Source organism: Anser anser (genome assembly GCF_964211835.1).
Source record: "Anser anser genome assembly, chromosome: 9".
Lineage (NCBI taxonomy): Eukaryota > Metazoa > Chordata > Aves > Anseriformes > Anatidae > Anser > Anser anser.
This window is the reverse complement of record NC_139729.1, coordinates 11893552-11919579: the sequence shown is the minus strand read 5'-3', so window position 1 is coordinate 11919579 and position 26028 is coordinate 11893552. Positions and strand designations below refer to the sequence as shown.

The 26028-nt window shown below is 41.3% G+C and overlaps 1 protein-coding gene across 7 annotated transcripts in view; it reads right to left on the bottom strand.

Moving 5' to 3' along the window:
- STAG1 (STAG1 cohesin complex component) overlaps nucleotides 1–26028 on the bottom strand; it is a 187481-nt gene that overhangs the window by 143010 nt on the left and 18443 nt on the right. For 4 of the 7 annotated variants that reach the window (XM_083848713.1, XM_083848712.1, XM_083848716.1 and 1 more), the window contains one exon: nucleotides 4925–5060. In XM_083848713.1, the coding sequence (XP_083704839.1) occupies nucleotides 4925–4953 (29 nt within the window). In that variant the 5' untranslated portion in view covers nucleotides 4954–5060. Of the gene's footprint in view, nucleotides 1–4924; nucleotides 5061–9739; nucleotides 10807–15066; nucleotides 15212–18536; nucleotides 20731–26028 lie in introns of those variants that run through there. The other 3 variants (XM_083848709.1, XM_083848711.1, XM_083848714.1) reach the window with 3 other exon arrangements.

Genomic DNA, 26028 nt, shown 5'->3' with positions numbered 1-26028 from the left:
GTGGATGGATGTATCCAGCCTTTGCTCAAAGATCAACCATCACACCGCAACTCAATTTGCCAAAAACACATACTGCCTCACAATTACAGCTTTTTCTAAAAAACAAACAAACAAAAAAGCCCTTCTCAATACAGACATGAGGAACCCCTATAAAAATATCTGCTGCTTTGTATTACTGCAGATAAATTAAAACGTTCACTCTTGCTCTCTGCAGAAAAAACAAACTGCTCTCTGATCTACAGAGAACTCTACTGCAAAAGTTTCAGGCATGGTGCAGTCCCAGCAATGTTCACATTTCTGTGGAAACGTCGTAACTTTGTTAGCTTGTAAAATCACACCCCTAATATCATCAAGACAAATATTTTTCTCTATTAAAACCAGATTCGGCAGAGTACCTCAACAAATGGTTGTAAAACTTCCCCTGCAACTCTGAGCTATATAAACAAATTAATCAAACCATACTACTTTGCCTGCGTCTAGTCCACGGACAGCTTGATTTTGCTACGCCCCGTGTGTAGGTCTTTCACAATCTACTGAGATTTGTATACTTAGCAGTTGAAATTTCAATCACTTCAGAACACTACATAGGGAAGGAACATTTGAATAATTAACAACCTTCTCTTCCTTTTCTTAAGGAGAGTATTGTCTTAAACCCGATAAGCAGACTTCTCTATTTTTCCTGTCAAAATACCTCTGGTTTGCTGGAAGCCCCTTTGGAAAGGCTCAATAAATTACTAAGGGTAAGATTCATGTCATCTAACTTTTACACATATACAATGCACATAACAGAAAATTTTAAGGTGCAATATACCTCATGCTAAGGTCAGTGTCCAAAATAGGCCAGACAGTTTATGCTTTTAAAATTTTCTTTCCTCTCCACTGATGGTAAGTTGATCTAGACAAGCATCTCAAATATGAATGTTCAAAATTAATCAAGCTTAATCTCACCCTAATAATATGTCACCTCTTCCTGCAGAGTCTAAGTTTGTTCTCCCTCTACTCCTTACAAAATAATAACCAAATCACGTTATTTGGGGAGAGGAGAGAAGATAAGGACAATCTACAGTCCTTGGCTGACTTAACACTAAAACACCTGCAGCATTTCAAGAAGCAGGGAGTTCTGTTTGAACCATGCAGCTCCCGGGCAAAAAGGCCCTTGCACTGAGGCCGAGTCCCTTTGGTGTGGGAGGAAGTACTTCTTGCTCCTGTCAAAGCCTTACAGCTGCACTGGATACACACAGGCAGCCCCCTTTCTTCTTATTTCTGAATTCAGGGGAGGAGCGAAGCATCCTGTAACTGCTCACAGTTCTGTCAGGTTTTTAACACTTACTGAGAAGAGCATCTGGCCAGCATCCATCTCCCTCATTCCCTACACATCTTATAAGGCTGCTAGGAAGCAATTTTTCTGATGGCAGTCATCCACATCTTAATAGACCAGAATTATCCTATCCTTATTTCATATGTGTGACTAGTAACCTGAGAGGAAAACTTAGGTCTCGCCACAATTTATCCTTCATCTTTCCTGAAGCTGTTGGGATAGAAATTTACACTCTTTGCTGGGTTAAAAACGGGCTGGATGGCCAGGCCCCGAGAGAGTGGTGGTGAACAGAGTGAAATCCAGCTGGTGACTGGTCGCCAGTGGTGTTCCCCAGGGGTCAGTGTTGGGGCCCATCCTCTTTAATATCTTTATTGATGACCAAAAAGGCCAACGGCATCCTGGCTTGTACCAGGAATAGTGTAGCCATCAGGACCAGGGAGGTGATCGGCCCCCTGTGCTCTGCTCTGGTGAGGCCACAGCTCGAGTGCTGTGTTCAGCTTTGGGCTACTCACTACAAGAAGGACATCGAGGCCCTGGAGCGTGTCCAGAGAAGGACTATGAAGCTGGTGAAGGGCCTGGGACACAAGTCCTGTGAGGAGAGGCTGAGGGCACTGGGGTTGCTTAGTCTGGAAAAGAGGAGGCTCAGGGGAGACCTCATTGCTCTCTACAACTACCTGAAAGGAAGCTGTGGGTCGGCCTCTTCTCACAGGTAACTAGTGATAGGACTAGAGGGAAGGGCCTCAAGCTGCGCCAGGGGAGGTTTAGGTTGGAAATTAGGAGACATTTCTTCTCAGAAAGAGCAGTCAGGCATTGGAACGGGTTGCCCAGGGAGGTGGTGGCATCACCGTCCCTGGGGGTGTTCAAGGAAAGGTTGGACCTGGCGCTTAGGGACGTGTATGACAGCGGTGGTAGGGGGATGGTTGGACCAGATGATCTTGGAGGTCTTTTCCAACTTCTACGATTCTATGAAAGTAAACTTGGCCTAAGGAGATCTGCACCATGAAAGAGAAGGAGAGGTGACAGTGCCAAAGGCTAAGCCCTTCCTCTCCAAAACACCTCTGAACATGGTAGAGACATAAGAGAACTTTCAAGAGTGTAAGGAGACCTACAAGAATAAGGTGAGCAGAGTAAAGGAGACATATCATAACTCCTTTTAGGAACTCAAATATACTCTGCTTTTCTTTCTGGTTTCTGCAGTGACTCAGGGATCCTAGAACAGCTGGCCATAACTCCAGGATTCCCCCTAAATCCTCCAGATATTAGTCTGAAGTTATCATAGCAAGTCGTTAAAACTAACTATATGGTAATGAAGAATTAACAGGTTACTGGGCAGGCCCTTGCTGCCATGTTTCTGAAGAACATATTTCCATTGACATAGTAAATGTCACGTCTCTGCAAAATATGATCAATTGAAGTAAATTTACCTTCTACTATTACATAAAGCCTTTGCTATAGAACGCGTACCATGACCTTAAAAAAAAACATCACACCAAATACTTGTACCAGTTTTAGGAAATAAGAAGAGTTTTATAAGCTTTTTGTGTTGTTGAGGTGTCTCAAGGTTCTGGCAGAGATAAATTCGTAAATTGCTACCACCAGACTCAGCCCTGTGAAGAAAAGCATTCATGAACAAAAATGGCTAAATGCACAGGCTCATGAATCATGGATGAATCAGCTCTCATGGTTGATCTTCCAAATCTAAAGAAGAACATGCCTCACAGCAAATGAGTCATCCCACTGAGACAAGACTCTTAACAGTCAGTCACCCAGGTCAAATAAACCAGACAGTTGTGGGTTTTCTTTTCCTGTATCTGAAATACCAGTAATTCTGTCATATATAATTCTGTCCCCATGGCATTCTGAAGCCACTTCTACAAATCCAGAAAAATGGAAGATTTCTCCTTTTGTGTTCTCTCAAAGGGAAGAATATGGGAAGGAATAAGTGATACAGTTCTAAGTGAAGTGTATTAATAACAAATTGACATTAAGACTGTTTAAATGGGATAGCCTTAAAGCTTTTTTTTGTTTTGTTTTGTTTTTAAGGTGCATAATATTGGTGGGCTTACGATCTTCTGACTCAAGAAAATGCCAAACTCCCTTATGTTTTTCAGCTGTTATGCTGAGTTATGGGATCCATTAATATGCATTTTATAACTTAAAATTCCACAAAATTTCATTCACTTCTTAAAGCCATCTGGATTCTTGAAGTAGGAATGGGAATATCCCTTTCCCACAATTACAATGACAGAAACTAACTGCTTTTTGTCCTTGGCACATTTCACAAGCACACTTTTACTCCTTTAACCCAGAACATCTAGAAAATATTAACTGCGAAAATGTTTTCTCAGACTATCCTACAAGCTCACCAGCAGCCCCAACTCTCCCCTCCAACAGAGGTATCCATCCCAGTCATCCCCATTTTTAGCCACCTGCTCACCCACAGGAATTAACTTCTCCCAGAAAAAGGTTTTAAAGACATTGAAAATTAAGGCGATACTGTGCATGCTATTATTAAGGGCAGAGAAATAACTTTACAGTTGTCCAAACGTTCAGATTCTTACAGAAATTACAGAAAAGGACTTGAAAGTCTGGCACATCACTCAACAAAATCTCAGCTCTTTTACACTCTGTAATTGCCATTTTCATAGTTCATTCCTAACAAAGTATGGTTAACATTACAGAGTTGCCAGCCGCAGGGCAACAGTGCTGTGAGGAGAGGCCAGTTCTGTAATGGCCGCCCCATGGCTCTGCCAGCCAGCGAGGCCAGTGGCACCACTGTGGGAGTGGGGTTCAAAAAGGGCAGCAAAGTGCAAACAGTAGGGGAAAAAGTGCTGTGACTCTAGGCCAGGGGCAAGGCACGAGGAGCGGCCAATACTCACCATCCAAAGCTGTTTTAACTGGCAGATTATTTTTCCCCAAGTTGAGTCTGTTTTGCCCATGTCACTACCTGCTAAGTGATCTCCCTCTCAATCTCTAGGCTTTGACATCTTTTCTCTGCATCCTAAGGGAAGGCTGAGGAGGAGTGTGAAAGCACAGCTGGCAAAGGCCAACCCACCACACCAAATAAAGCTCAATTTTGCTCCTTTCTACAATTTCTTTCTCAGCTATGCAGCTCTCATGATCGACTGCCACTCCATGCTCCCCAGCAGTTCACTTTATCCAGGTACAGTGACATTCCCATGCGTATAAGCCTCTCATTTCCCAACATGACTAACACACGCTAACACCACTTGCTCTCTCCAACTGCAGAAGCCAAAGACTTTTTCCACAATAAATACAGCTTATTGTAAGAAAGTACACAATTGGAATATGCAATTATGATCAATTATGACAAAAAAATCCTATTTTAAAAATCTTACAACATTCAGAAGCATAAAAGTAGCAAATATTTGCTTTTGCTTTTCACAAAGTAAAATCTCCATGTAAAGAAACATCTTTTAAAGGAAGTGTTTATTTTTTCACAGTTTTTCAGCATACAACACAGAAGACCTGGAACAGTCACATTAATCTGCTCTTCTCAAGCTGATGCTTTATCCTCATACTCAGCTTCCTACTCAGTTCTATCTTTTGAAAGTTGAAAAATTCAAATACGTAAAGAATACTCACTGTAGTACTGGCAAATCTGAAGTAATCATTTTTGCAGCACTCTTGAAAAGTAAGAGCTACATAGAACTTCTTCTCAAAGTTATTATAAGACAACTACTTGTAAACCTCTTTCATGAAACGAATGTCAAAGCTCAGTCTGTAAAAAAAAAAAAGAGAAAAACGTGTTAGCTGCAGTTCCAAAATAGTTATACACTGAATAAAACACTATAAACAAAAATTTTGAATTCAACTTCGAAGCGTCATCACTATTAGACCACCTGAAATTTTGAATAAATGTCCCCAGGACACCTTAATGATATTCTTGCATTCAGTTTTTACAATTCTGCATAGGCAACTTTAGTTGTTTTTTTTATCTATTTTTTTTCTTTTTGATTACACAAAGTATTGTATTACCACGCACTTATTTACTGTAGCTAATGTAAAAATACGAATAGAACTCTGAGAAAGTTTAAATAAACATGAGAAACATACAAGCATAAGCAACCATAAGGCATGGGATAATAAAAATTTAAGGAATCTATTTTCTACTCACACAATAGACTAAACTTGAAAGAAAAAAGATTTGTTTCATGAGAAACAGTCCTTTTTAAAGTTTTGAATGAAGAAAAAGATGAAAGATGAAAAAGACCTGCACCAAAAAATGTACAAGTTTTGATTTAGGCACAACAACAAAACTGGTGAAAGACAGTGTTCCTGATAATATCCCCCTTAATGGAACTACACCTATCCAATCAGAATAGCAGGTTCACAGTTTTATGTGACTGAATTTCAGAGAAGATAACTCAGAAGCTGGAGAAATGTCTAGCTGCAATAGGAAATATTTTAATCTGATGAAACCAAAGTTTTAAGTTTAAACAATAAATTAGACTGCATCCATGCTATCTCTAGACCCACTGGTAAAATCTCTACCTGGAAGACGGATCAAGGAGTTGACAGGTGTGCTAATCTTTGATGAAATAAAACATACAACTGCCATCCTATTTTTCCAGAAAATGCAAGTTCTGGAGAAACTAAAATAATTTGTTTCACCCCCCCTCCTCCTTTTACAGATCTTGTGGTAATATGAACAGTTACATGGAGCACTACAGTTGAATAATGGTAATTACCAAGAATTTATCCTGGCTGCTTTTTTTTTTAAAAAAAAAAAAACCTGTATATTTTAAATCTCTATTATTTAAGTCCTTAATTTCTTCTCACCAGGCAGTCTTTTCTGTGCTCTAGCAGTTTTGCACAAGACAGAGCAGGAAAATCAAGCCAGAAAGAGGTAATGTGACTAGCACCAAACAATATCTAAATAAAACTGCACCAGTGTAAGCAAAACAGTACAACATGTATTATTTTCCATCCTACTATATATACACATCAGTTTTTATTTACCAAAAATTTAAGCGTACAATGTGAACAGACTTTTTTTGCCTCTGGTTATTACAGTTCCAATTAGACTCACAGATGCCTACAACTATTTCTGCCAGTACTTACTACTTCATGCTATCAACAGTTTTACATTACAGCTTACTTAAAGTATCTCGTCACCGTGACAGCACATCAGGTACACCGTGATGTATATGCGTTTTTGACTGGAAAAGTCAGTCCTTTTTAGTAATACCTTCCCTTTATTTAAAGCAGAAAAAATATATTTTTAGTATACACACACAAGCACACGTGCACTCATACACATACTTTTGCATATGCTAACTGGACTTCAGAGGATCTTGTTCTATCTGTCTTGGATCTTCAGTTTGTCTTTAATTCTAACAGGGTATTAGGCATCCAATTCAATCTCACAAAGAAGTTCAACAAAATTCACGTGCATTTCCTGTGCAATATTTTCACAGAATCACAGAATCATCTAGGTTGGAAGAGACCTCCAAGATCACCCAGTCCAACCTCTGACCTAACACTAACAAGTCCCCCACTAAACCATATCACTAAGCTGTGCATCTAAACATCTTTTAAAGACCTCCAGGGATGGTGACTCCACCACCTCCCTGGGCAGCCCAGTCCAATGCCTAACAACCCTTTCAGTAAAGTTCTTCCTAACATCCAACCTAAATCTCCCCTGGCGCAACTTCAGCCCATTCCCCCTCATCCTGTCACCAGGCACGTGGGAGAACAGACCAACCCCCACCTCTCTACAGCCTCCTTTAAGGTACCTGTAGAGAGTGATAAGGTCGCCCCTGAGCCTCCTCTTCTCCAGGCTGAACAAGCCCAGCTCCCTCAGCCGCTCCTCGTAAGACTTGTTCTCCAGACCCCTCACCAGCTTCGTTGCCCTTCTCTGGACTCGCTCGAGCACGTCCATGTCCTTCTTGTAGCGAGGGGCCCAAAACTGAACACAGTACTCGAGGTGCGGCCTCGCCAGAGCCGAGTACAGGGGGACAATCACCTCCCTAGCCCTGCTGGCCACGCTGCTTCTTATGCAAGCCAGGATGCTGTTGGCCTTCTTGGCCACCTGAGCACACTGCTGGCTCATATTCAGCTGCCTATCAACCAGTACTCCCAGGTCCTTCTCTGCCAGGCAGCTTTCCAGCCACTCATCTCCCAGCCTGTAGCGCTGCTTGGGGTTGTTACGCCCCAGGTGCAGGACCCGGCACTTGGCCTTGTTGAACTTCATACCGCTGACCTCAGCCCATCGCTCCAGCCTATCCAGATCCTCCTGCAGAGCCTTCCTGCCCTCGAGCAGATTGACACACGCACCTAACTTGGTGTCATCTGCAAACTTACTGAGGGTGCACTCGATCCCCTCATCCAGGTCATCGATAAAGATATTAAAGAGGACCGGCCCCAGCACTGAGCCCTGGGGGACTCCACTAGTAACCGGCCTCCAACTGGATTTGGCTCCATTCACCACAACTCTTTGGGCCCGGCCATCCAGCCAGTTTTTAACCCAACAAAGCGTGCGCCAGTCCAAGCCCCGAGCAGCCAGTTTCTTGAGGAGAATGTTGTGGGAAACGGTGTCACATTTTACACAGACATATAATGCATTCTGTGCAACTGTTATGTGGATTATGTGGAGGGTTTTTTGTTGTTCTTTTTGTTGTTAAGTTTTCCTTTTCAACCTAGTTATCACCCTCAACAACTGTTGTGCTTTACATGCTCAGACAGTAACTAGAAGTGCTTTCAACACATGAGGGAAAGTGTACTTGCTCAGATATAGCTTACTCGAAAAGCACAATCCTGGCCTAAAAGAAAGCATGGAATTAAGGGTATAAAAAGCCCCAAGGAGAAGAGGTGAGCTCTTTCACTCAGAACCAACTGAAGAACCGAGAAAGCTGGACCCACAGCCTCAACACAGTGCAAACGGAAGACGAGCTGACATCAAGGCAACTGCAAGGTCCTCTGGTATTTTCTCGAAGTCTTTATGCTGAACAGGAAAAAAAAAAGATCATCTATATGTCGTAGATCCAGACTTGGACATCTAGAAAACGATGAAGTTGCCCTTCTAACATCTTTTGTTTGAATAAAGGCAAGTTTTAAAGGCAGTTAACAAGTGTTAAGCCAAAGACTGATAAATACAAGAACTGTCAGTGCTGAAAAGCTGAGAAAGGAATGGCTCAGAGCCAGAAGCTCAAACCAAGGAGTCATCACAATCCTGCCCATTTCATGGGACTGATCAGAAGTGGAGTCTGACACTGCATGGAATACCACCACCCCATTACACAGTCTGAGTCAGCTGTATCCTTCATCTCTATCCAATACAGTTGTGCTGGCTGTTGTTCTGGATGTTAAGTCTTTCTTCCTCAGCTGAAGCTTGGAAACCCTTACAGTTGGCTTTACAACTTAATGCAATGACAAAGCTCCTCTAACATCAAAGAAACACCACCACTTGTTTCCAAAATTCGGTTTTTAATTATCACCCATGCTGCTTCAGGTTGGTTTGGAAATAAAATTTAAGTTACTATAATGGCTAATGAAAAGCTGTATGTGTTTGGAACAGAGTTCTCAATTTAGTCTTGCAATTAAAATTCAACACTTGTGAAAAAATCCTTGATCGTTATAGAATATACAATTGTGTTTTCTCTGGTTTTAATAAAAGAAACACCTGCTTCTTAAAGATGACGTTCTTATGAACTTGTCAAACTCTCCCCCTTTCTGTCTTATTCAGTCATATAAAGCCATTTATACAAACTCTTGAAAGCTTGAAACAGATTCCTGTTTTGTCACCTTTTTCCTATCACATTGCGGAAGGAGGAAGAGGAGGAGAAGAGTAGGGGAGGAACACATCAAACTTTTGCTTTTGGGGTTATTTAAACTATCACAAACATGACACAGTTAAACAAGTCCTAATAAATTGCAGCCAACTGCTTCTATTTGAGGCATTTTTCAAGATGCGATGCTTTCTCTCAATCCTATTTTTAATCATCTTAGCATGTTTGCAGCTTTTTAAACCTGCACATCTGGATTCTAAGATGACATCAATTTATGTTGGCATAGCTAAAAATGACCAATAAAAGGGTATGAAGCAGAGAGTAGAAGAGACCATTCAGCTGAAGCATACATTGGGGAAACAAGTAAACTATCCCCTTTTTCACTTCTGTTTTTTTCAATATATGTACAATAACCAAAGCTGAAACAACGATCATTACATAGAACTGCTTCTTTGAAAAAAATAAAACCACCTTTTCCTGTAAGTTATTATTTTTATGCTAATTTTTCTTCAATATGTATTTCATAATGAGCTTAGCTTTAAGAAAAGCTTTGCAATTTTACAAGTCTGACACATGCATTCTGCAAACATTTGCTCTAGGTCCTTCTAACATGAAAAGCTACCCCCCCCCCCCCCCAAAGGTCTTTAGATTATTTGCCCCTGACACGAACCTGAAAGCAGATAGATTTGATTGTTGCTTGGAGCAAGTTTGACTGACCTATGTACCTACATGTCATACACCTGAAACCAAAACTTGAAACAAAAACACAAACAAGAAATTACTAAATGTAGTAATGAGTTACATCATTATTTATTACATTGCCTAGAAGATACGCAAAATAAAAGACAGCCAGTATTTGACTGACTCCATTTTTCAAAACCCTTTCCTTTGTTGACCAAGTGACTGTGTCCCAGCCAAGCACAAAATATATCCAAACTCCTTCTAACGGAGCAGTACCTTCTACTATTGAATTGGTAATGTCTCCACACCATAACTTCATTTTCTATTTAAAATGACTTTGCTTTCTCTCTCGATGCTTCCTGTTACATCTCTTCTTGGAGGTTTAAAATTGATAAAGCAGAACCCTTCTCCATGCCATTAAGGTCTAAAGGAAACTCAACAGCTCCAAAGTTCTTGCTTGTGCAGATGAGAAGCTATAATACACAATGGCAAGCCATGATACAGCACCATAAAAGAAGACCTATAAAACTCAAGTTTTTCATATTCAGAGACAAGATTTGTCCCCTCAGTAATCCCACCCAACAGCAGCATTTGACAGCTAGTAAAAGGCCTGCATCAGCAGCAAATGACAATCCTGTTAGAAGGTAGCATGCTGCACACTGAAGCAGAACTCCAAAAGCTTTGATCAACAAGGTGAGAGAGCAAAGAGGATCTTGCAGGCAGGCAGATAGATTCTAGCCTTTTATTGCTTCATCCAGCCCCATGCATGGCCTTGAGCACACCGCTTAAATCCTTACTGCTCAGCTATCCCATCTGCAAAGTGACAATATTTAGGAATTGGAAGTGTAAATTCTAAATCCCAAGGAACTAAAAAAAAAAGTTGACAAGAACTAACCCAATGCATTTCTAAAAGCATAAGCTTGATTTCTGCTGCAGGTTTGGAACTTCAATTTGTTAACCCTGCAGCCACGTAAGCTGAAAGCAAAACTAAATGACCTCTTTCACAGCCCTGACTTTGAAAATTAGTATTATAATTTAAAGCCAAACAACATAATGCTTATTTAGCTTACCTTTAAGAATATTTCATTGAAGTTTGTTTGTTTGTTTTTACACAAAAACTGTTTCACTTTAAGTACTTTCTAAAATGTGTATGCCAAAGACCAAAAGTCTAAGTGATAGAAAAACACCAAGCACCAGCAAGTTCCTTCAGTATTCAAAGCACACAGCAAGCTCAGCTGACATGTGGTCTGCAACCTTCTGAAACGGTTTTCCCAAAACAAGACCTGGGGGTTCTGGTGGACCACAACTCGAACGCAAAACAGCAATGTGCCCTTGCTGCAAAGGCCGACAGCATCTCCTGGGCTGCACTGTGCCGAGCACTGCCAGCACGCCATGGGTGGTGATCCTTCTGCTCCACCCAGAGCCAGGGAGACCCACGCGCAGCCCCACATCACTGTGCTCTCCAGTACAACAGAGACAGGGACATTTGGTTTTGCACTAAAGGAACAGCTTTGAAGAGCGTAGCATACAGTTTGGTTATAGGTCTTTCAGGGGGGCAACATCAGAACACCAAGTTGAAGGTAGATAATTTGTTTTTCCTTGGATAACTTCAATAGGAAATTAATGAATAAAATGAAAAAATGGAAGTGGGCTCAAAAAGCTAATGGACAGCTGAGAAAAGTGAAGCCAAAAACAACACAAAATTGAAGTGTTTAGTAGATGTCCATTACCATTGACTAAGATTTCTTACTCCCCCTTCCTTCTTTAAAGACATTTCCAGATGTGTTACACATAAATGCGGGAACAAAAATAATCTAGTGGCAACCCCTAGCTGTCCATTTAACTTTGCTTTCAATTTCCGTTGTCTCCTCAGTTTATCTACAGTTTCACCAACGTGTAGAACTGACTCTAAACAACGTGCAGAACAGCTGCTGCTGCTTCCTCTCACCAAATTCTTTTAGCCTGGAGATGTCCTGCCCAGCCAGCCAGAAATATCATCTCAAGTCTCGCTTTCTACCATGCAATATTACTCCACGCACTCCACAATTACAAATGCAAGACCTCACACTGAAAGGTTACGCAAATCACTTCTTGCAGAGCTGGGAAAAAATTCTTAAATGACAAAAACCTCCAAGCATTAAGTTATACTATCGCATTTCTATATTTAGTTTTCTGTTTCAAAAAACATGTGAACTGTCAAAACCAATCCATTTCTCTGTATCTTCTGCTACTATTTCCAAAAAGTATAAGCTAATTCCTGTACTGAGGCACTGATGCTGCCAACTTTGCCCAGGAAAGCTGATACAATCTTTTAGCCACAGTTTTTAACAGTGTAGTTCATTCCAAAGACACACTTCAATTTTGTTTCATCATGTCCAGTGTTTATATTTCAATGGTCTTCAGTTATCATGTACTGCTTTCTTATAACACCTAGGAGGGCTAATACTAAAGAAATTAATCATTTGCCCCAAAGCAGATGATTGCCTGGAAGAGACAGCTTTCTCAAGAACAGAAATCTTTTTCATTTTCTAGATTATTGTTTCAAAATCAAAGTAGTTTTGACAGACTTGAACATATGAAACAGGCTTGCTTTTCTTTTGTTATTCTTACAAACTCTTAGCCATAACTGCTCCTTGCTCTGCGGACACCCAGCAAGACACTTGACCTGATTTTCTGCAGCACTGAGCATTCACAACTGTGACCGAGATCACCAGGGGCTCCAGGCACACCATCACTCATAAGCAAATAATTATGGTCTGATTGCTCAAGACTAAGAGTTATGGCACTGAGTTCTAATCTTAGGCCAAAATCTGGATTATTAGAGTCTAAACTAATAGTTTTCCCCTTTCCATTCATTACGATTAGTTACCTACCGGCCTCCTCCCTACCTGCTTTGAACATAAAATACATGTAATAAAAAAAAGGCTCTAAAAAGTTAGGTTCTACTGTCCTGAGACTGTGAGCATAAATAGACGAATCCTTGAAGTCTTCTGCTTCTCTGCACCTGTATTTCCAAGACTCAGAAGAAGCCTTGATAAGATCAACTCAGTCATGTTTTTTTAAGGAGATGCAAGGGCATTGAAGTCACAAAAAAAAAAAAAAAACCACAACCACCACTGGATACATTTCAAGTAAAGAGATCTTTCCTAGCACACAGAAGTGAAACAGGAGTCATCCTCTACACAAACGACTGAGCAATGAGAACCCAGAAATAGACTGAATGATGATATGGAGAGCATAAATGTTCAATATAGCCTCGGTTAAGGTTTCAGAAAATAGTTATCGTGACATGAAATGCTTCTCTCCAAAAAGGGCCACCCTACTCATTTGGTTCCTTAGCTGACTAAAGCAGCATTAAAGCTTTCAGGTTTTCATATGGTTAGTTTCAGTGAGCCAAGCCAGGGCTGCAGGAGGCACAAAACCACCTGTGCAAAGGAAGACAATGGGAGGGGAAAGCTGGGAGCAGATGAGATTGAAGGAGGACAACTACTTTTTCAGCATGTTTTTTATCCTCAACAAAATCTGTATGTGGCAATAATTAAAATTAAATCCAGTGATTAAATTCACACTCAAGCACTTCACTGAATGAGTGCTTATTCCTGCAAAATAATCCCCATCTTGGGGAGGGCACGGGTCCCTCATGTAGTCACACTTAGACACAAAGGATTGGGATTTTCATCTCCGAACAGCACAATGGGCCAAGACTGTAGACAGGCTACAGGCACACCAGAAGCAGTGTTAATAGATTTTTATGCTACCTTAGAAGAGTGTTTATTCATCTGTAATTTTTCTATGCAGTGGACATCTGGTGTTCTATTATGCATTGCATCTGGAAAATTGCCAACAATAAAACCAATTTTCATGAAAAAAAAAGAAGCAAAGCCTGACACACAGAACAGTAGAGGAAAGGAGAAAACTCAAAATGATTCAGGCTTTTGCTCTTTGAGCATTTGTTTCTTTGTTTTGTATTTATCCCCCCCCCCCCCCCCAAAGGGCTAATGAGAAAAGCCTAGTGAAATTGAAAAACAATCTGTCCAGATTACCAAGGAACGCAAGCATTTTGAAGTCACATATAAACGGAAAACTCTGTGAAGTGACTGATTTTGGCACTTGCATGATCTTTAGGGGGGTGCACACAAATGCTCAAGAAAAGTAAGGTCAATAAAATGATAACCTCCCCTAAATTCACATAGCTGCTAACAGAAAGAGCATCAGAGTACCTAAACTACGAACACCTGAACTTCCTAAGAAGACTCTGTGAAAACTGAACAAGCCAAAAAGCATAGCAGAGGTAGATAAGATAAAATTGGCCAATAAAACTATAAAAACCATCTTCCAATTACAGAATCAAACCTTATCTCCCAATCCCAACCATTTCCTGAGAAACCATGACCTCAGCCACGTTTCTATCAGACCGTTCTTTGGACCCCCCCAGCTGATGCCACGAGGCCCACCGCCACCGGGAGCCCATACAGGCTGCAAGGCACCAAGAACCGCAGCAGCTGCTGCGAGAGCACCTAGTGCTGCTCATTTGCTGATCTAAAGAGAACTTTCCCCAAAGCCACCGCTACACGACACGATATCAACATTTTGAATGAGCTGAACAAACATCACCGAACCATGCTCCAACAGCCACTGCCTCAGGTCGTATCCTTGGTTTTTACAAGTGGCACACAGCTTATGACTTATACCAGTATACAGTTAAAACCTCTACTGGAAAAGCATACCTTCAAACACTCTCCTTTCATCTCCCAGTCTCCAAACAACCTGGCTGTCACACACCTGTGAGCAGAAGCACATTTTCCATGGACACAGGTAACCATGTTGGAGCTAAAAATAAGAAAACCAACCCGCGAACACGTTTCCCCAGTGACCACAATAGATGTTTTGGACTGCGATCAAAATGCAAACCCAAACCCACAGATCTCACAGAAGCATATTCCAGGCTAATGTAAGTCACCAAAGCCTGAAGATGACTTGCCCAAAGCTACACCGTTGAAACCAGCAGCACTAGCAGCATCAACTCAATAACTATTTACCAGCAGAACACTTTTCACAGGGCAAAACTACTCCAATTAAGTTCTTGCTCATGATCCTAAGCATTACTGAAACAAGTCTGGAAATTAAAAATTGACAATCATTTAAAATAATTGACTCAAAAGTGAACGTGGCTTTATTACCCATTAGTTTCCTCCATCCCCACGGTTATGCTATGTCCACATTCAATGGTGAAGGTAACTTGTCTCTCTGCCCCACAGGAAATAACTTTAATGTTCTCCCCCCACTGCAACAGACCTCACAGCAATTGCTTCCCACCTGCACCGAGGGTTGTGATCTCACTTCACACTGAAGGTGTTTGATACAGAATTGTGTCTCCTATTTCACAGCACTATCATCTGACCTCCAAATACTTCACCCGCACCTACAAGCCTTCTGACTTGGATTCCAACACAAGGGCACTCTGGAGGAAAAGAGAGGAATGTAGGGATTCAAGACATTACAGATATGATAAAAGGGGTTGCTACCCACCCGTGTTCCCTAATGACCACTCCGACACACCAGGTGTAGGAAATTGATGCAATGATAACAGTGAATACAAGAGAAGTTATTGTCAAGTACTACACAAAATTGGAAATAGTTCTGCAGTACTCCAAAGTGGAAATATCACTAGGGAAAAGACAAATTAGCACCTGGGGACAACATTTATTTTAGCTTAGTAAACAATCCTGAAGAAAAGCTTCTGTCATGCAGCGATGAAATGAATCTCAGTCAGTCAAGAGCCCCAGGAAGAATCAGTAGGGGGTGAAACTGCCTATTCTTTGCTGCTTAAAAATGTCTTCCACACAGCAATAAATCCAGTAAAGGGAAACTTGCTTGGGAAATTATGTTTGCAAAGACTGCCTCTTTCACTGTTCAGTCATTGGCCCAGATATAGGAATGATGACTGCAGAGATGGCAGAAGATAATCGTACTATGTGAAACCAGCTGAGAGCCCAGCTCCAGACCGTCCAAACTAAAACCAGACAAGCTTTATGTGAAATACGGAGGAGGCAGCAAGGACGGAGAAGTCAACATGCAAGCCAGACAAGCAGCTGATCCAGTCTCTCTTCCTAAGGACTCCACACATACCCAGGCTGTTTGCGCTCTGTCTCTCGATAAACGTGCTGGCAAACCCAAAGACATCTGGCAGAAGGACAGGTACCCCCGAGCTGGTTTCCGTAAGGAAGCACTGGCTGAGCCTCGTGCTCCTGTGGAGGCGTGAGCTGCAGCGCAGAGCCACCTGCGTGTCCTGCTCGGCCCAAGGCAAGGCACGCAAAGCCGAAGGTGCAGCAGCGCACGATGCTACAGCAGAGGCATTACGCACAAGGTGGGAAGCCTTCAAGGACATGGGGAAGGCGGTGGATTCAATGCAGTAAGAAATAAAACAGGGTGGCCAAAATAGGCTTTGCTAATTCCACCGACCATAGAACAACAACATGTTTCTCACCTTCTTCCTCTCTGCCTGTATTGAAGATTGCTTTTCCTCCTGAGTCAGTACAAACACGTTTATATTTGAACATGTGACAAGAACTCAAGCTCTGAAACTGTCACCAATTTACTTGGATATTCAGACTGTATTTGCAAACTTTTTTTACTGCATTTTGCACTGCTGAAGGAAATATGGGAACACCTGTTTTTTATTTCTGAAGTTACTTAGAAAAGCAGATGACAAACTGCAAAGTGTGGCTGAGCACACATCGCTTATTTTTGTGCTGTTGTCCTGTGAGCTTTGAAGACAAGTCCAATGTGCCGTCTCCCAGTAACTCCGACAGCAGTCCATCCTCCTGGAGAAGCAAGAATATTTTTTGACCTACAAGGTACGTACCAAAACAATTTGTTGGACCAACACAGCTATTGGGCTTAGTAAAATGACTTGCTTAGTCAAAACAGGCCACTTAAAGAGAGACAGAAGAAAGAAGAGATCCTGCCTCATCTTTCATCAGATGAAAGCTGCTCCGTGGTGTTGGCAGTGAAGCCATCAAGGTTGCAGTATGAACTGGCACAGTGCTCTACTTTGCTGAAGATGCCTAAACAAAGAGGAAGCCTTGCGGTACTAGAAAGCTGGAACAGGGGGCTTTTTTTGGCAACCCAAACAGCAAGCTTTTCCCCCTCCATCAGGGAGGGAAGAATCCCTATCCTGATCTCTAAAGATTATTAAATTACACTGTGAACTGAGATGGGAAACAAAGGATTAACTTCCCCTCAGCTAGAAATAGAGCAGCTGCAGTGAGTTGCCTTACAGAAAACAGGCTAACGTGAGATCAGGAACAGACACAAGCTGTGCTGCACAAACCAACACCTCCGAGGACCCAGAACAGGGAGCAAGAGCAGCCCAAAATCCTGAGGCTATCCTGATACAAACCGAACTTGTTAAAAAAAAATGTAAAGGTATGGGGTGCCTAGGGGTATCTGGTTGGTTTCAGAGTCTGCAGGAAGTCACAACTTTATTCTGGGGAAGAGAATAACGACAGGGTTAAGGTCAGCATTCAGAGTACGGATGGCACAAAATATCTGTTCCTCACAGAGCTCTGCTTAATTATAACGAAGGTCTGCAACAGGCCTGCTGATACCAAGCCTTCTGCTTACAAAGCTCCTCCCAGTCAATGAGAGACTAAGGAGAGAAGCAACGGATGAGGGGAAAAAATTCCAGCCTAGAAGAGAATCATCCTCCCTCTATCATCAAGTAGAAGACACTGCAAATGAAAAAAGCTCTCTAAGCACTACTGGTGAAACTGAGTGAAATATAACAGAAGCCCTGGATGAGACAAACTGCCATCACCAGCAGCTCGGGGCCTCCAGTGAAAGAGGAAATTCCAGCAGCTGATCCACCCAAGAGGTTATTTTCCCCTGGAAGACTTCTTGGCTTTTGTTTTCGCAGAGAAGGGATCAGAGCATGCAGTTTTACATGTTGCAGACACTTTCTTCTGCACTTCGGAAAGTTAGGAAATAAATTTTCAGCATCTTTTACACAGCTACACAAAGTGAAAATACATACTGTAATTGGCATTTGAAGCTGTCAGGCTGTGAGAGCAAGAGCAGGAATATTTTGAACCATTTCCTTAAACAGATTTTCAACTCCCATGAGGTAAGAACAAGTTCTACCCAAAAGCTCTAACCCCAGGAGTTAAATAAGGGAATGCTTCCTCTGGGAACAATTCTTATAGAAGATACAAAGAGGATAAGCTTTCCTTTTCTCTTGTACCTGTTCCTTGTACCCATTTCCCTACAAAACATCCAAACAAATTTAAACATTAGTCTCTTAGCATTGCCTTCACCCCTGAGGCAAAAGTTAGAGCAAGCTTTTCCAGAGTACACAGTATCCACAATGAGGATACTTAATAAAGCATTCAACAATCATTTAAATGATACAAAAGTACCAAGGAAGATTTTTTTCAGGGATTAAATCAACACTTTGCACTTCCAGCGAATCAAGTTCTCAAAACACAGAGAACGTGGTTACACATCAGTAGTAAAATACATGGAGCAAAGATTTTCTTTGTCACTAGTCTTGGGATGAGGTTTCATACAAGAGTTGCACCCAGCTGATGGGTTGCTGCTGTCCAGAAACACAGTCCCTGCTCCTTCCTCCTCCTGACCTCATGTTCCTGCTTCTGCCCTTACAACAACCTCGACACTGGTCTGACTCGTGGTGCACCAGTGAATGGAGAGACAGGAGACACTGGGGAAAAAAAAAAAAAAGGTGGCAGTCAGCCCAGTCCCTGCGGCCCTCTCCCTCCGCTCCTTACCATCATCTCTCACTGCTGTCCAGAGAGCAGACCAATTCTACCTTACTGGTTCAATTGTAAATGAAGTGTGACTTGTTGGTTTCTTCTGGAAAAGAACAGAGTCAATGCATAACAAAATCCAAATTGTTATATATGTTTCTTTTTAATCAGCTCTATAATTTGACAAAATTATGGTGGATTACAGTATCATAGAACACTTGCTACACTTGACATTGTTTTTGTTTATCATTTCTAGAACGTGTTACATGAAATCATAAGTTCTCTAATATCTTAAGGCACTGTTAATTTGAGGCTGGAAATAATACCCTGCCTATAACTTGACCTCTCTAAAAGATACATGAATGACCTCTACTTAAAGCAGTACATTGCTATTACAAAACAAAACACCAAAAACAGAAGAGACCCTATTAGAGACCTATTTCAAAGAAAAATACAAATGCAAGAAAACACGTATTTGTGCAATATTATTAGTTAAGTTTCAGAGCAAACTAAAACCATAGGTCAGCAAGGAATCTCATCTTTGGCCCCTCTGAAAAGCCCCACAGTCACTACCGTGCACACCAACCTGAACTGCAGCTCCTGTGGCTGTACTGACATTTGGCTTTCCGCCCATTTACACAATCCAGGCAATCATCTAGCAATTTCTAAACTTCTTTCCAAGTTGATCGTGTCTGGATCAGCACCCTAAACCACCTCACCCCCTGTTCACATGCGCGCAGGGCCAGCGCTAAGAAGGCGATGGAGCGGCCGCGTGGCCAGGCGGAACGGGACGACCAGGGCACGTAGATGGGCCGCACTGCTATGGAAATGCAGGTACCTTGCTGAAATGTCTTCCAGATGAGGAAAAAAATGCTTTTTTTTCAAAATTTTCATTGTATAATGCAGCTCTTTGTCTTTAAGAATAGATCCTTATGCTCAGTAAATACCAGGTATTGCTGTCTGATAATTGAACATATACTCCTTTCCTAAACAAACTTCAAAGATGCCAAAAGAAAAGCAGAATGAGATTAAGGCAATTTGGTCTTACAATCTTTGCATAAATAGAAATAAGCATCTAATTATGGCAGATGATAGCCAATTTCTCGCCAATTCACAAAATATCCTAACTAAGCATTTTTCCCCCACAAGATGATCTTACCCTGTTTTGGAGGGGAGTGAACAGGGAGGGGGGAAGGGCTACCTTCTTCCTCATTCTTACATTTCTCATTTTTCTATCTGTATTAGTCTGCATTAACAGCCAAATCATACGCACACACTCACACAACACTGCCAGTGACCTACTAGAAAGTTGCTATAGCAACGACTGCTTTCAGAAATACATGTTGTGCATTTTAAGTGCCATCATAGTGTAACTCATCTGTCAATTAATAACCAGGGCTCAGGATAACACATAAGATACACCAAAAAAATACAGAAAAAAAACAAAAATAGTATAGCTTTATGTCTATGAAATGAAATAGCTGGAAACCCTTTACAGATTTAGACTCACTACCAAAAAAACTGATGACATATTTAGCAGCAAGATGCAATTCCTGCATTTCTATGTATGGGAACAAAATTCATTAACTATGGAAAAAACACTGCAATCATAAGGGGGGAATCATTCATGTATCATTAAATGGTTTAAGCCACTTGTAAAATCAAAATGCAGGAACATACACAAAGTAATTGGAGGTTTTTTTTTTTAGGGTAAAAAGCCTGAAATAAGAAAAAACATGGTACTTCAAAATATATCGATTAAAGCAAAAATCAAGTATGCAGTTTCAAGCTCACTGGACTTCAAAAAATCACCCAGTAAAGTCTTTCTTAATTAACACTCAGGCTAAGTGAATAATACCGACTTTCCCTGGACCTGGATATCTATCATTTTTTGGTTGGATGTCTTTTGTCTTACGGTGTGATAGCTATGATGCACAGAGCTTAACTACAGTTAAGAAATACACATCAAAAATACCAGCTAGTTACTAACAAAAGAAAAATTCAGGACAATTCAACTATCACAATTTAAAATCTTGGCAGTATTGTAAAACTACCAAGAGTAGTTTTTATTTATATTTAGTACTGTTTCCTGAAACCCTCACCTTGCGCTAGCAGGTTTTCATGGAAGCGCATGTACTAAATACCAAGTTTTTGCCTTACCTACCATCTCGGCTATGACATATGTCCTGTTCCTGGACTGTCCTTTCTGACCTTTTGTAAGCTAAGCACATGTTGAAGTGGAGAATACTCCCCCTATAAAACACAAAGGCTTATCTGAGAGTTTTGTAAGGACTCTGGATGATCAAGTGCCGCCTGCCTCTGTCAACGATACAGAAACACGGCAGCGGTTTCTCAGCTGTAATGTAACCTTGAAAAGTGTTTCGATTTCTTTCTCACATCCTCCAAATCCAGTTCAGATCATTTTCTCATAGTTAAAGAGGAAAAAAAAAATCACTTTCCCATTATATTTGCTGCTTCAGGATAAACACCAAGCTCTCAGCACCCAGCAGCACTGGTGCTGGGCTCACCACGACGGGGCGGCCCAGGGATGGCTCCCTCTGACACGCAGCAAGAGCACAAATCACACACAGTTATTGCCAATGTTTCATTTCCAGTTATAGACCTTCTAACACCGAAGAATAGTGAGAAAAGTACTGCATTAAAAAGCCAGCTTTACATCAGGATGAGCGCTTTTTTTTTTTCCTGCTGCCTGTGGACAACTGGCAGCACTCATGGGACACAGGACTGATTAAACAATATTGTTTGAATTTGACAATCAAGTTTCCTTTAGCCTTTTCAATAAGATACCATTAAACACAACTCCTAGCTTTGTATCCAGAGTTTTAAATTGTAACCAACTTTAATTCCAGATTGTAGCTGACCAGTTTCATGGATCAAACCTTTATGTAACTGAGAAAGAGGCAAGGTGTCTTAACCTTGAAAGTCATTCAAAAAGTGATACCCATTCACACATACATTCTTAATTGTTTTTTAAACACCAGTATAAATACATCAGTAATTATAAAAACACCACACTGGGCAGAAAAAGATTTGCCAAGACTGGTATTTCGACTGAGGCAAAAAGCAGGGCACAAGGCACCTACACGCACGTAGCCACACTCCCCTAGAATAATCTCAAAACTCAGATCTTTCTGACTGCTTGTATTTACATATATTAGATTTTTTATCAACACTACCCTTGAACTCAATCCTTTTCACTCCCTATTTGTTTTTTCTTATTCAGAAAGGTAGGCATGTCCCACCCAAACACACCCCTCTAAGAAGAAGCAAGCCAAGTTATCTTGCATTACCATCTCCATGCTGTAGCTGCTCCCATTTGCTTTCCAAATCTGCCTCTCCCCTTATCCAGTACAACCCCCCACCTGCCTTTCTGTCACCCTCCCTGTGACCTCTAGACATCAGCTGAAATTCAGAGAAGCGACGCTGGGTTTCCCTGTCGTGGTCCGAGTGCCACGACCATGCCCAGCTCCCTGTCGTCTTTTCCTGTGTCCCCTCCACACCGTTAGGGAGGCTTTCTCCAAGCGTTCCCGATGAAGGAACGCTGATGGTGCTGATCTTGGCGCAGCTTCCTCTCCTTCAGTGACCACGACTGGAGCCCCGCAGATCAGGCCAGAAGCAAACCAGCCCCCTGCCAGCAGCCAGCTCCCCTCCCCGTCCCTCTTCTTCTACCCGCCCAGGTGAGGGCCCCCACAGGCCCCATCCCCTCCCTAGTCCTGGAGTCTGTCCCCCTTTACGCTCCTGCCCGTGGGCTCAGGTCTGCCAGCAGGATCACCTCTGAAAGCCTGCTTCTCTCCTTCAGTCTCAAATACTTCCTCTGTCTCCCCAAGCCTCCCCTTCTAAGTTGAAAATATTTCCAATGAAAAACTGATGTGTTCACAAATGTCAAACACGTCCCTCGGAGAAGCTCTCCGTTGCTGTGATGCAGGTTGTGCTGACAAGAGCATAAAGTTGGTTCGGAAAACAAGGGAAAAGGGATGGAGGAGAAACTGGATACACTTTTTGGCAGCAGCCTGCAGTCAGCTTTGAGAAAAATACTATTTAACTGCATTCTTTCTTACCTTCCATAAAACCCTCTAGAATTCATTTGTTGACCCTAAACATTTAAATCCAAGCACTTCTTGGGTTCTCCCCCTGCCCCAAATGAGTCTCAATATTTATCATGCATTCTGCTTCTGTCTTCGTATTTGGAGGAGCTGCAGTGCTAGCATTCACAGAAACAAGGTGCATTTTTACAAAGTCCACTGTTTTCTTTCTATATAGATCTCCCATTATAATTAAATATCTGAACTGTGATGCTTACGAGTGAAAACTGAAGTCATCTTTTGACTTTCTTCTTCAGACCAAAGTCAAGAGGCCACATTAATACCAGCTTTGTTATCAGGATTCCTGGAACATAATCGTTTCTTACTAAATTAATACATTAGCACCATCATGAAAAATTGATTGTTTAAGTGAAGCCTACATGGCTCTTTTCCAATAACCTATTCATCATGAATATCATTCTCACACTTTTTCTTTCCTTCTGAAAAGGTACCAGTATTAAGGCTGTGGGACTCACCAGGCTTTCCATTTTATTTGAGGGCTATGTTTTGGTTTTTTCCTTTTCAAACACTAAACTGTATAAAGTGATATTTACCAGCAGTCTAGCAATAATTCCCTGCTTGTCACTGGCAATGAACAAAACTGAAGGGTACAGGTGTCCAATTTGACCTGAAGCCTCAAGCAAGCTGATTTTATCCCCAGCAAATGGATCACTGCCCTCAAGAAGTTGCCTAATAAAAAAAAAACAACTTAATGCAAACAAAGTGGTTCCTAAATTTAAATGTTTTTTCCATAACATTTCACATTTTTTAATGCATTAAGTTGAATAAAACCTTATTCCCCAGTGCACTTATCAGTGTGCATTCCCATCCTGCAACCACTTGCTGCCTCAGCGTGACAGGGTGAGCATACCACCCCCTTTGCTTTAGAGAATTATCTTAACCACTGGTGAAAAAGAGTGAACAGGGAAACTCTCCTTCCCCAGACAACAGGAAAATCTCATCTAACAGTATTTTGCTCTTGTTCATGGATTTCTCTCTGTCAAGGCCCTAAGTGGATTATGTGGCTTTGGAACAGGCAAGCACAGTCCTACTTTAAATAGATGAATTTGCAAGAGCACACATCTTCAGCCATGAAGTGGGATCCTAAATCTGATGAACTACTTCACAGGGATCTGAGAAGGTATCAATGCATTTATTGTTTTTTCTGCTCTCTTTCCCAAGAACCTAATTGCTCTGTATTAAAGTTGTATTAAAATTGCTCTGTGTTCAAGATTTCCTTCACGAGTAAGAACATTATTACTGCTCTCAGGAATTAAGGACTCAAAAATCTGTGTTGCCATCCTGACTCATTTGAGTTCTCTTTTTAGTGTTTGTCCAACTGAGACTTCTGTGTACTTACGCTTTCCTTGTGTTTGTCTTTTCCAGCAGTTTCATAAGCAGTGGAAACAACGACGCCTGGTTCTCAACAGATTGCTGTCCTATAGCTCTGCACGAATTCTAGTGAGGGTGCACGAAATAATTTAGATCCTGCTGCTGCTTTTGTTTAGGGGCAGCGGGTAGGAGAGGGATAGGAAAGGGAGATTAATATTAACAAAGTAACTCTAGCCAGCTATCTACCCCTCACGAAAACCACAGGAATTTCTCTTTCCCCACCTCATCCCTCCAAATTTCAATCAGAATTGGCCACTGTGTTCAAAAGATGCACGCAGCAACTCAATCTTTTCATACATTAACATACCACGTGATGCCTTACCCTAAAAATCTGAACCCTGCCCTATTTCAAAATAACTCAAGACCAAAAATTAACAATATAAAAAGCAACCTGAACAGCAACGCTTCTTGTCCTGCTCCTGTAACAGCCCTCCCAACGCCCCTCTGCTTGTCTGTCTGTCTGTCCCTGGTTGCACACCCTGCTGTTCTGACAAGGACATTAGTACCTGACACAGTTGCAAAGCCTCACTGCCTTAGAAAACCAAACCAAGCAGCATGAATCTTCCAAACAAGACATCAAACTGCCTATACGGATATATAAATCACACAGACCAAGAAAAGCCAAGAAATTCCCCAGAAAACAACAGGCAAAAATCTTGTTTTTCCATCCAAGCAGCATATTATTCACCAAAAGTCTCCAGGCTCCATTGCTACTTTAAAAGCGTTTGGAATACACATGGATGATTAGATGTGTGCTGAAAAGTTATTTTAAAGGACTGATTGCTCCGTGCACCAACTAATGGATGATCCTTACTTCAAATGCTTGTTTCACTATCTCCCAGATTTCAACACAGGTCAAAAAGAAACAATTTCAAATATCCCAGAGCTTTAGTAGCACAGGATTTAGTGCTTATCACTCTACCCTTCTGAGTTATGAGCCTTTTTATTTTTAGTAGAGGAGAGGAAGGGCTCAAAAACAAGCGAAAGGAGATACTACAAACAATTGTTTCCAGTTGACAAGCATTTTTTTTCCTGTAAGCGTACTATCTTACAACCTCAAGAAAAGTTATGAGGTTATATGTTATGAAACAGGATATGATAACTCTTCAAGAAGTTTAAGACCAAAAAGCACTTCACTACCTCAGCTGGTATCAATTCAAAATCTACCTGATAAATCTAAAGACTACTGCAAACACAGCTAATATCCATGAAAACCAGAGATATTTTTTTCATCTTTTTACCTAGCAAACTGTACCTAGGAACGTCTAACCCCACAAAACTACACTCCCTGAATAGGGGGCAGTTAGGAAGTTACAATAAATCTCTCAGTGAGTGTCTTATAATAGAAAAATAATAAATTGCTATGATAAATGCAGTTGTTCCTCCCAGAGAGAGATTTTAAACTAACTCCTTTCTATTTTCCAGTACTCAAGAGACGACATCCCTTAAAAGCAAATGCCTGGACTTTCCACAAGAAAAGCACAGCTCAACATCATAGGTTTAAAGAGACTCCCCTTTGCCCAAGCAAGTACCAAGAACCTAGGACAGCTGCATATGCAGAGAACACCCCACTCTATTCTACTTCAGCCACAGTAACACAGCCATACTTCAGTCATTCTCCCAGCTGACCTTCTGTAACCAGGACGTTTAGAATTGTTTTGCTGTTTAAATAAACTTTGAATGATAAGTGGCTTTTATGAACCTAGAAAATAATCTCAGAGAAAAGGAAGCTGTTTATGACTTCCTTGATATGCACTTGTAAAGCACTGGTACGAACAGAGAACATCGATGAACGCAGTCAACGAACAACTGTAAGGATGCGGGATGAGAGGCAGCCTCCTGGTCCAGAACAAGTTGTTTCTGTCTCCCAAATGAGCCAACAGCATAATCACTTCCAGAGGAAAAATTTCCATTTTTAAAGATTTTTTTCTTTACAAATTAATATTCACATTCTATCTGAATCTGAGTCTATTCTGAGAAATCTTGAAGTATCCTATTGATTGCATTCCTCCTAAGAG